At 41.9% G+C, this 12,398-nt stretch overlaps 1 protein-coding gene across 1 annotated transcript in view; it reads left to right on the forward strand.

Moving 5' to 3' along the window:
- NUP210L (nucleoporin 210 like) overlaps positions 1–12,398 on the forward strand; it is a 159,425-nt gene that overhangs the window by 91,171 nt on the left and 55,856 nt on the right. Inside the window, exons 18-27 of the mRNA XM_032265104.1 lie at positions 900–988; positions 1,518–1,622; positions 1,919–2,020; positions 4,518–4,646; positions 5,329–5,456; positions 6,585–6,717; positions 8,090–8,152; positions 8,533–8,712; positions 9,614–9,694; positions 9,783–9,914. Coding sequence (XP_032120995.1) covers positions 900–988; positions 1,518–1,622; positions 1,919–2,020; positions 4,518–4,646; positions 5,329–5,456; positions 6,585–6,717; positions 8,090–8,152; positions 8,533–8,712; positions 9,614–9,694; positions 9,783–9,914 — 1,142 coding nt within the window. The remainder of the gene's footprint in view (positions 1–899; positions 989–1,517; positions 1,623–1,918; positions 2,021–4,517; positions 4,647–5,328; positions 5,457–6,584; positions 6,718–8,089; positions 8,153–8,532; positions 8,713–9,613; positions 9,695–9,782; positions 9,915–12,398) is intronic.

Raw genomic sequence — 12,398 nt, forward strand, 5'->3', positions numbered from 1 at the left:
AAAAAAAAAAAAAAAAAAAAAAATGGTAGGGGAGAAAAGAGAGAAAGAGGAAAGAAAATAAAGAGAGAGAAAGAAAACTTAATGATTAAAGCAGAGTCAGAATATGGAAGCCTTCAGATACAAGTTTAAGGAGTTTGGATTGATGTAATTAAGAATAGTTAGCCATTTTAAAACTCTGTTAAGTGCCTTACATAACTTTTGCATGTAGAGAATAGTTTAGGAGAATGAAAGATCCCAAAGAACTATCCCTTTCTCATTTCCATTTGTAAATTGGACAAAAATTTCCCTGTATACTTGTCAGTCTATTTTGGACTCATAGACCATCAAAGCTAGAAAGAATTTTGGATTTTACCAGGCCCAGTCCCTTATTTAATAAAGGAACTAAGAGATAAAGTGTTTGCTCAGGGTCATATGGGTACATATTGGCAGGGTCAGCCCAAAACCCAGTTTTCAGGCCGGGCGTGGTGGCTCACATCTGTAATCCTAGCACTTTGGTAGGCCAAAGCAGGAGGATCACAAGGTCAAGAGATTGAGACCATCCTGGCCAACATAGTGAAACTCCATCTCTACTAAAAATGCAAAAATTAGCCGGGTATGTGACCCACACCTGTAGTCCCAGCTACTCGGGAGGCTGAAGCAGGAGAATTGCTTGAACCCAGGAGGCAGAGGTTGTGGTGAGCAGAAATCATGCCACTGCCCTCCAGCCTGGACGATAGAGTAAGACTCCATCTCAAAAAAACAAAAAAAACAGTTTTCTCTTATATATTTCCCCATTCAGCTTTTTTCCTCTTCAATAAAGCAGGATTTGGAAAAACTGTGGCAGAATTTGGTTTTCTAGAAATACCTGCGTATTCTACATGTTACTGTTTCTCACAGGGTATTTTTCTGCATGTTTCCAGGTCATCAGATTCTGAAAGTACATCAGATAAAAGGGACTGTACTCATTGGAGTCCATTTTGTGGGCTACTCAGAGAAGAAAAGCCCAAAAGTGAGTGGAGATTGTAATATAAGAAACATAAATTAAATAATTGTAGTGTAAAGCTCTTCTTTAAAAGTTGTACAACTTACATAAACCTGAGACCTCTGTGATTCTGTTATTTTTGGCACTTGAGAGAGTTCTAGAAACGTCTCCCATAGAGCTGAAGAATTAGACATTTATTTTATTATTATATATATATATATTTTTGAGATGAAGTCTTGCTCTGTCACCCAGGATGGAGTGCAGTGGCAATATCTTGGCTCACTGCAATCTCTGTCTCTTGGGTTCAAGCAATTCTCCTGCCTCAGCCTCCCAGCTAGCTGGGATTACAGTTGCCCACCCCCATGCTCAGCTAATTTTTGTATTTTTAGTAGAGATGGGGTTTCGCCATGTTGACCAGGCTGGTCTCAAACTCCTGACCTCAGATGATCTGCCTGCCTCAGCCTCCCAAAGTGCTGGGATTACAAGTATGAGCCACCGCACCCAGTCAAGAATTAGACACTTATATTCACCTTTGTGGTTCTTATTATATTTCTAGGAAATTTCCAACTTGCCCATATCTACAACTGTGGAGCTGCTCCTGGTAGATGATGTAACTGTAGTGCCTGACAATGCCACCATCTATAACCACCCTGATGTGAAGGTAGAAACTGTATGAGTCTAGTTAAATGGAATTATATTGGAGGGGAAATTATTAAAATTAATAGTATAACAATTAAAAAGCTCACTTATGTGTTGAAAATAACTGATATATATATGTAAAACACATATATAATAGTTGTACTCTCCTTAAAAATTATAATTTAATAATTGTATTTTGTCTTTTGTGCGTTTAATTTAATCTTTTTATCCCCTATTCTTTCTTAGGTAGGTAGAAATTATTTCCTTTGAGCTATTTATAAACTGAAGGGAACAGAATATTGTCTGATTTTTCCATAGGAAGTATTTACCCTTATGGAAGGATCTGGTTATTTTTTAGTCAACAGCAGTGAGCAGGATGTTGTCACCATCATTTACATGGAAGCAGAAAGCTCTGTTGAGGTGAGCTCTAGAGATAATCCCAGATTGATAGTCTCAGGCCAAAGCTCATTCTTAGGAGATTAATTGGAAAAATTCCATTGTATGTCTAAAACTTGTTACAGAAGTAACATTTGCCTTTTTTTTTTTTTTTTTTTTTTTGAGACAGAGTCTCCCTCTGTTGCTCAGTCTGGATTGCAGTGGCATGATCTCAGCTCACTGCAATGCCCACTTCCTGGGTTCAAACGATTCTCCTGCCTCAGCCTCCAGAGTAGCTGGGACTACAGGCGCATGCCACCAGGCCCGGCTAATTTTTTGTATTTTTAGTAGAGACACGGTTTCACCATGTTAGCCAGGATGATCTCAATCTCCTGACCTCGTGATCCGCCCGCCTCAGCTTCCCAAAGTGTGGGAATTACTGGCGTGAGCCACCGCACCCAGCCCGCCTCTCTTTCTTTCTTTAACCTACATAAATGCTTCAACCAAAAGTGAGCACTTTTTTTGCTTCTGGTAGAACTGGGACAGTATAAGAGGTCTTTAGACGATTTCCATTAAAAGAAGTTTCATTTTTATAAGTTTCAAAACACACATCTGTGTAGATACTTAAATATTTATACTACTGACTTTTTTTTTTTTTTTTTTTTTGATATGGAGTCTTGCTCTGTTACCAGGCTGGAGTGCAGTGGCACAACCTCGGCTCACTGCAACCTCCACCTCCTGGTTCAAGTGATTTCCCCTACCTCAGCCTCCCAAGTAGCTGGGACTACAGGTGTGTGCTACCACGCCCGGCTAATTTTTTGTATTTTTAGCAGAGATGGGGTTTCACCAAGTTGGCCAGGATGATCTTGATCTCCTGACTTCATGATCCACTGCCTCGGCCACCCAAAGTGCTGGGATTACAAGCATGAGCCACAGTGTCTGGCCCGACTTTATTTTATTTTTCTGAGATAGAGTCTCGCTCTGTTGCCCAGGCTGGAGTGCAGTGGTGCAATCTCGGCTCACTGCAACCTCCACCTTTCAGGTTCAAGTGATTCTTCTGTCTCAGCCTCCCCAGTATCTGGGATTGCAGGCGCCCACCACCATGCCTGGCTAACTTTTATATTTTTAGTAGAGATGTGGTTTTACCATGTCAATCAGACTGGTCTTCAACTCTTGACCTCAAGTGGTCTGTCCACCTCAGCCTCCCAAAGTGCTGGGATTACAGGTGTGAGCCACCATGGCCAGCCACTATTGACTTTATAACGTGAGTATATGATGTTTTCAGCCAGGACATGACAACTCAAAACATTAACCTAACTCCATAGTCAGTATGCCAAAGGATTTGTTTTTACTTGACTTACAGTAATAAAAATAATACCATGTGTTAATATATGTATATAGTTCCTTAGAGCTCAAAGTAATTTAACTTATCCTAGTCATAATATATGTTTTAAAAAGGGAAGACTGAGGTACAAATGATATGAAAAAAACATGCTATTGTGCAGGAACTGTAGTACAAAGAAAGAAAATCCAGTGCTAGTTGTTCCAATGCTTTCTCCCCCTACTAGTGATTGTGGCATAAGTGGATGTGATTTTTCTTCATGACATCCTTTCCCTGTTCATAATTAAGAAGCTGGATATGTGTATTGGATTCTGCTTGAATTCAATCAACATAAATTCTGTTCTTTACTATTTGCTTTTTGTTTTGTTTTGCTCTGCTCTGTAGAGATAGGGTCTCACTCTGTTGTTGAGGCTGGAGTGCAATGGCCTGATCATGGCTCACTGTAGCCTTGAGCTCCCAGACTCAGGTGATCCTCCCACCTCAGCCTCCTGAGTAACTGGGATTACAGGTGTGTGCCACCATGCCCAGCTAATTTTTGTTGTTCTTTTTTTGTTTTTGAAAGAGGATCTCACTCTTTCCCAGGCTAGAGTGCATGGCATAATCTCAACTCACTGCAGCCTCAAACTCCCAGGTTCAAGTGATCCTCCCTTAGCCTCCTGAGTACCTAGGACTACAGGCACATACCACCATGCCCAGCTAATTTTGGTTTTGTTTTGTTTTGGGTAAAGACAGGGTTTCATCATGTTGCCCAGGCTTGTCTCAAACTCCTGGGCTCAAGCAATCCTCCCGCCTCAGCCTCCCAAAGTGCTGGGATTATAGGCATGTGCCACCACACCCAGACTTGCTAATTTTCTGTTTTAAGTTTTCATAGAGACCAGGATTTTGCTTTGTTTCACAGCCTGGTCTTGAACTCCTGGGCTTAAGCAATCCTCCTGCCTCAGTCTCCCAAAGTGCTAGGGTTATAGGCATGAGCCACTGCACCCAACCTATATGTGTTAAGGTACATATTTTGGCATGATCGGAAACATCACATTAAGGGTACATATTATGCTACGCCTGAATAATATTACATGACCTCTGAGAGCCCCCAGTTCAAAAAAAGCAAGATGTTGTCTTTTATGCTTTGGGTAAAAATAGTTGCTTTGATTATGCTTGGAGTATGTTTGCTTCTTTATCCAGCTACCATCTTCTTAATTCTAGTTAGTTCCATTACATCCTGGATTTCTTGCCTTGGAGGTGTATGATCTTTGTTTGGCTTTCTTGGGTCCAGCAACAGCCCATCTCAGTGTGTCAGACATACAAGAGCTGGAGCTTGATCTGATTGATAAGGTGAGACATCTTTGCTTTATCTCAGAAATTAGGCAAGTCTTATTTTTAGTCCCCAGCAACCCTTAATAGAGTCTCTGCTCAGCTACTGTGTGTGTATACCAGGACTTCTGGTAATGTTAATGGAAATACCTGCCCTTAAAGAACAACATTTCCTGGCTGGGCACAGTGGCTCATGCCTGAAATCCCAGCACTCACCAACATGGAGACCAGCCTGACCAACATGGAGAAACCCTGTCTCTACTAAAAATACAAAATTAGTTGGCTGTTGGTGGTCATGCCTGTAATCCCAGCCACTCGGGAGGCTGAGGCAGGAGAATCACTTGAACCTGGGAGGTGGAGGTTGCGGTGAGCTGAGATCACGCCATTGCACTCCAGCCTGGGCAACAAGAGTGAAACCCCACCTCAAAAAAAAAAAAAAAAAAAAGAAAGAAAGAAAACATTTCAACATTAAACAGATGAAGATAAATAGACTGTTAAAGAAAAGCTTAAAACAATGCACATAGATTAAACTTATTTGATTAAAGCCTGACCAGAATCACTTAGCATGAAAAAAAAAGTATGCTGCCCTCTAAGAGTTAGACTGCCATTGGTGAATAAGACACCTTTACTAAAATCTTTTTCTTTTATTTTTTTTTCTTGTCAGGTCCTAGGGCTTAAAAATCTTTTTCTTTTTAACTACTAGGTTGAAGTAGGAAAAACTGTGTTAGTGACTGTGAGGGTTCTTGGCTCTTCCAAACGCCCATTCCTAAATAAATACTTCAGAAACATGGAGCTCAAACTGCAGTTGGCTTCTGCCATTGTCACCCTGACGTAAGTACCATTTTTTTTTTTTAGTAGAGTATCATCTGCTAAAGTACCATTTCAATACTTCCTTCTCCCTATGCATAATATCATAAAACTCTCTCTCCTTGTAACCTAGTCAGCTTTCCCTTAGATTATTTCAGATTTTCTCCCTTCCTTTTTTGTTAGACTATATTTCAGCCCATATACTCTGTTCCCATATTCAACTTTCTACAAAATACCCATTTGAGCCTGGCATGAGGGTCCATGGCTGTAGTCCCAGCTACTCAGGATGCTAGGGCAGGGGACTCACTTGAGCCCAGGAGCAAGAGGCTATGATATGCTATAATTGCACCTGTGAATAGCCACTGCACTGAGCAACATAGCAAGGCCCCCATCTCTTAAAATACACACACACACTTGCTGTTCTCAGATGCCTTGTTTTGGGGCTAAGATCATGTGTCATTAATATTTCCATTTTCTGAAACATTTCCTTGGATGATATCCTTTGGGGGTACTTCAGGCTAGAGGACCCTTCAAAAATATATTTAGAGGCAGAGATACTGGTAGTCCCTCTGAGAAAGGAGAAATTCAGGAATTCCAGGCAATTTAGTATTTGCAATTTTACCAGTCTATATTTCCTTATTTCTCTGGAGCCTTAGAACAAATTTTTGCCTCTCAGGAGACTTCCGCCATTCCCATGAAATTTGTCTGTACTCTGGAAATTTATTTTCTGCCAATTCCCCCAACCCAGAGTTAAAATGAGCAAAAAATGTTAAGCACCTTGGAAAGATACACCACTGGCCACTCTCAGAACCTAATTTTGGCCAGGCATGGTGGCTCATGCTGTAATCCCAGCATGATGAGAGGCTGTGGCAGGCAAATTGCTTGAATCCAAAATTCAAGACCAGCCTGGGCAACACAGTGAGACCCCAGGTCTACAAAAAAAACATAAGAAAATTAGCCAGCCATGGTGGTATGTACTTGTAGTCCCAGTTACTTGGGAAGCTGAGGTGGGAGGATACCTTAAGTCTGGGAGGTTGAGGCTGCAGTGAGCTGAGATCATGCCACTGCACTCCAGCCTCAGCAACAGAGTAAGACCCTGTCTCAAAACAAAACAAAAATCTTTCTCACTTGAGAATACATGGGTTTTTGCAGGCTAATGGAGGAACAAGACAAATACTCTGAAAATTATATCCTTCGAGCGATCACTGTTGGGCAAACCACACTTGTGGCTATTGCCAGGGACAAGATGGGAAGAAAACACACATCAGCTCCTCAGCACATTGAAGTAAGGAAATTATCTCACCCCAAATTTGTGCTTTTTCTTGTAAAGTTTATTCTCTGTAGGTTTATTGCCAAGTTAAAAACGAGGAATCTGAGGCCAGCACAAGAAAATTAGATGCCAAATTATTCAGCTCCCGGGCGAGGTTCTGTGATCCCGTGCAGAGAGACCAGGGAAGTCGTGCTCAATGCCTCTCAGGAGTGGGGTTTTATAGGGAGTGAAGGCGTTTGATTGGATTTGGAGAAACAGGATATGGACGGGGTGAGCTGCTATTGGGAGGTAGGTGGGATTTCCAGTGAGTGGACTAAGTGCTGAGTGCAGAGGGATTTCCAAGGGCGGGGTTAGGTGCCCAGTGCAGAGGGGATTTCCAAGGGCGGGGTTAGGTGCCGAGTGCAGAGGGGATTTCCAAGGGCGGGGTTAGGTGCAGAGTGCAGAGGGGATTTCCAAGGGTGGGGTTAGGTGCCCAGTGCAGAGGGATTTCCAAGGGTGGGGTTAGGTGCCGAGTGCAGAGGGGATTTCCAAGGCGGAGCTAGATGATGGGCATATTCTGATAATGTAATTTTCAAGCGGGGAGGGAGATGGGCGTGTCCAAACTCCCGGCGAGGCAACCAGCCTTACATTTCTTGCTTAACCTCATTTGTCTTTTTCTGTTGGTTTATATAAGTTAAAAATCATCTGACTGGCTGGGCACAGTGGCTCACACCACCATTTGAGCACTTTGGGAGGCTGAGGTAGGAACATCACTTAAGCCCAGGAGTATGAAACTAGCCTGGGCAACATAGAGTCCATCTCTACAAAAAATAAAAGTAAAATAAAATAAATTAGCAGCCGGGCGCGGTGGCTCACACCTGTAATCCCAGCACTTTGGGAGGCCGAGGCAGGTGGATCACCTGAGGTCAGGCGTTCAAGACCAGCCTGGCCAACATAGTGAAACCCCATCTCTACTAAAAATACAAAAAATTAGCCGGGCATGGTGGTGAGTTCTTGTAATTCCAGCTACTCGGGAGGCTGACACAGGAGAATAGCTTGAACTCAGGAGGCGGAGGTTGCAGTGAGCCGAGATTGCACCACTGTACTCCAGCCTGGGTGACAGAGTGAAACTCCATATGAAAAAAAAGAAAGAAATTAGCCAGGCATGGTGGTACACCCCTCTGGTCCCAGCCACTCAGGACCGAAGCAGGAGGACTGCTTGAGCCCAGCCATTCGAGGCTGCAGTGAGCTGTGATCATGCCACTGCTCTCCAGCATAGGCAACAGAGCAAGACTCTGTTTAAAAAAAAAAAATTTAAAAAAAAAATTTTTTTTTTGATGACCATGATTACATATTATAAAATTGACTCTAGTTAGTTACTGTTGTCCTTTTGGTTTTCTTCTTCAAGGTGTTTCCTCCATTCAGACTTCTTCCAGAGAAAATGACACTGATTCCAACAAATATGATGCAGGTAAACTTAAAGGCAGAAAAATAAGATTTACATTTTATCTTTACCTCTCTCTCTGTCACACACACACACACACACACACACACACACACACACCCTCTTCCTATTGATCTCTTATCTAGTCTCACCCAAGTACTACTGGATCTGATAAAGAACAAGATTAGTATTTTCCCTGACCCATGATGTATATCATATAAAGACTGTTAGAATCCCATGGATCATTTGCGGTACTTCCATTTCTTCTACATTTGAGTCGATATGGGATATGTTATTCAAGAAATGGGAGAAGATGAAGAAGTCAAGTTTCTTGGACAAAATTTTGGGAAAAGACACATGATTTTTCCCTCATGTTCTAGGCATTCAATGGTATATTTAAATTCCAGGTAATATCTGAAGGTGGTCCCCAGCCACAATCCATCATTCATTTCTCCATCAGTAATCAGACGGTGGCTGTTGTTAATAGGAAGGGGCAAGTTACAGGGAAGATGATTGGCACAGCTGTGGTTCATGGCACCATCCAGACAGTAAATGAAGATACTGGCAAAGTCATTGTGTTTTCCCAGGTATTGGTTATTTGTTCTGCTCTGCTTCTACTCTTCTATCCAGGAACCATATTGGGTGAGATGGGGAGGGAATGGTAATGAGGAGGGTGTCAGCAGCCCAGGAAAAGCCTTTTAGTGCCCCCATCTGGCATTCTGTCAACCAGGCATGGAAAATATTTCATCTTTAGTTAAAACCCTACAGAGTAGTTGGCATTGTTATAAGATATGGTCCCCATCCTTAAAGAATTCTGTGAAGAAGAGAAAAAGAAATACATCTATCTAATAGGGTAAATGGGGTATCCACCACCTCAAGCATTTATCCTTTCTATGTTACAGAAATCCAATTATACTCCTTAGTTATTTTTAAATCAACAATAAGTTATTGTTGACCGTAGTCACTCTCTTGTGCTATCAAATACTAGATCTTATTCATTCTATCTAACTATATTTTTGTACCCATTAATCATCCCCATTTCCCCCCTACCCACCCACTACCCTTTCCAGCCTCCGGTAACCATCATTCCACTCTTTATGAGTTCGACTGTTTTAATTTTCAGCTTCCACAAATATATAAGTGAGAACATGTGAACTTTGTCTTTGTCTTTCTATGCCTGGCTTATTTCACGTGACATAATGATCTCTAGTTCCATTCATGTTGTTGCAAATAATAGGATCTCATTCTTTTTATGGGTGAATAGTACTCTGTTGTATATATGTACCACATTTTCTTTATCTATTTGTTTGTTGATGGACACTTAGGTTGCCTCCAAATCTTGGCTATTGTGAATAGTGCTACAATAAACATGGATAAGGTTTTTTACTGAATGTCAAAAACAATAACAAACTGGTTATCATAAGGATCTCTGTCCACCCCACAGAAACTCCCTGTTAGCCTAAGCTTGCTCTCTACCCTGTTGAGCAGGATGAAGTACAGATTGAAGTTGTTCAGCTAAGGGCTGTTAGGATCCTTGCAGCTGCAACTCGGCTCATCACAGCTACCAAGGTCAGTATAATGGCTGTGTTCAGGGCTCATTATTCTGATAATTGCAACTGGGTAGGATACATAGCACAATGCCACTATTTCTTTTCAGATGCCAGTCTATGTCATGGGAGTTACCAGTACCCAGACCCCTTTCTCCTTCAGCAATGCTAATCCTGGGCTCACATTCCACTGGTCTATGAGCAAAAGAGATGTATTGGATCTAGTGCCCAGGCATTCAGAGGTAAGAATTTATCTGTTTATTATGTTAGCATAGAGATCTTGACATTAATTTTATTTTATCATAAGTTTTTTTTTGTTTTGAGATGGGGTCTCACTCTGTCACCTGAGCTGGAGTACAGTGGTATCATCTCCACTCACTGCAACCTCTGCCTTCCAGGCTAAACTGATCCTCCCACCTCAGCCTCCCAAGTAGCTGGGACTACAGGCGCATGCCACTATGCCTGGATAATTTTTTTGTATTTTTTTGTTGAGATGGGGCTTTTTTGCCTTGTTACCCAGGCTGTTCTCAAACTCCTGAGCTTAGGTCATCCACCCACCATGGATGGCCTCCCAAAGTGCTGAGATTACAGGCATGAGCCATCACTCTCAGCCTATCATAAATTTTATTTATTTATTTATTTATTTTTTTTTTGAGACGGAGTTTCGCTCTCGTTACCCAGGCTGGAGTGCAATGGCACGATCTCGGCTCACCGCAACCTCCGCCTCCTGGGTTCAGGCAATTCCCCTGCCTCAGCCTCCTGAGTAGCTGGGATTACAGGCACGCACCACCATGCCCAGCTAATTTTTTGTATTTTTAGTAGAGACGGGGTTTCACGATGTTGACCAGGATGGTCTCGATCTCTTGACCTCGTGATCCACCCGCCTCGGCCTCCCAAAGTGCTGGGATTACAGGCTTGAGCCACCGCGCCCGGCCTCGCCTATCATAAATTTTAGACTGATTACTCACTCTCTAAACTATACAATATTATTACTTATTTACTTTGCCTATTGTTCTCTGAACTCTGGAAACCTGCAAAGCAATAAAGAATCCAAATTTGAGTATGCAGATAATACTGTATGATTTTTTATTTTTATGTTTTTGCTGGAAAGAGCTCTCAAAAGTGATCTTTAATATTGTATTTATTATATAATGTTATTGTAATAATGTATTTGTGAGCAAATGACTATATTAGATGAGTAACACTATGAATAAAGTATATATGCATAGAGTTTAAATATATAATTTTTACTGTTTTATGTTGAGACACATTTGATTATATTCACAATCATGTTTGTGGTACATGATGGGTGATTACATCAACAGTAAGAAATGTGGAGGGTTACAGATGGCATTGCTCTGTTTAGCATGTTCGTGGCCCTCCCTACTTAGAACTAAGGAAGAACTGGATCCCCATGTCAGGCACTGCAGGTACCATGGGGCTATAGTTGCCCACCAACTGGCAACTGATTCTGGACTGGGTATCTTATATCAATGACAAATTTAAGAAGAGCGATTAATTAAAAGACTGGGCGCAGTGGGTCACTCTTGTAATCCCAGCACTTTGGGAGGCCAAGGCAAGCAGATCACCTGAGGTGGGGAGTTCAAGACAAGCCTGACCAACATGGAGAAACCCCGTCTCTACTAAAAATACAAAAATTAACCAGGTATGGTGGCACATGCCTATAATCCCAGCTACTCAGAAGGCTGAGGCAGGAGAATCACTTGAACCCGGGAAGCAGAGGTTGCAATGAGCCAAGATCACACCATTGCACTCTAGCCTGGGCAACAAGAGCGAAACTCTGTCTCAAAAAAAAAAGAACGGTGATTAATTAAACTGCCCCTCCATGGTTCCCTTTGGTATCTAGTGGGGTTGGCTCCTCCCAGTTCACTACCTGCTGTGTCTGGAACCACAGAAGACCTCAGGATGGACATCTAGGATATCCACAGTTCAACTTGACAGTATATCTCTCTGAAAAAAAAACTTTGATGTTTTGATGTACATAGCATTAAACCTCACACTGAAACCTGAAAAAGACCAAAAAAAAAAAAAAGAAAGTTTGGGAGAAACTACGTAAAGTTTACTACAGACAAATTTTACATAGTTCAATGAAACTCACCCAAGGTGGTTTGAGGACAGTGGCAACAGCTAGGTCTGGGTTTTACCTTAGGAAAAGGGACCTGGGGCCATGAGACCCAGCAGGTCACAATTCAGTGCTCATGAGAACAGATAATTAGAGTTGTATCTTGGGAGGTAATAGAGGGGTTACAGGAGCTAGAATGAGGAGGATATTTCTGTAGCCAGCTAAAAAGAAAAGAGAACTTTGGAAAAAGTAAAAAATATATATTTGTAATCTTTCTAAAAATATCCTTAACCTATAATTTAGGGAGACTCTGGTGGTTAGATCTTCTGTTTGTGACTTCCCAGAGTCTGGTTATACTGGAATTGTGAAAGAATGGAACTGTCCTTAGTTTGACATAATTTAGCACAAGGATTTGGCTTTTTTCTTTTCTTTATTTTTTATTTTTTTGAGACAGAGTTTCGCTGTTGTTGCCCAGGCTGGAATGCAATGGCGTGATCTCGACTCACTGCAACCTCCACCTCCCAGGTTCAAGCGATTCTTGTGCCTCAGCCTCCTCAGTAGTTGGGATTACAGGTGCCCACCACTACGCTCGGCTAATTTTTTGTATTTTAGTAGAGACGGGGTTTCACCATGTTGGCAAGGC

Source organism: Sapajus apella, unplaced genomic scaffold (assembly GCF_009761245.1).
Source record: "Sapajus apella isolate SASKATOON/1434 unplaced genomic scaffold, GSC_monkey_1.0 scaffold148, whole genome shotgun sequence".
Classification (NCBI taxonomy): Eukaryota; Metazoa; Chordata; class Mammalia; order Primates; family Cebidae; genus Sapajus; species Sapajus apella.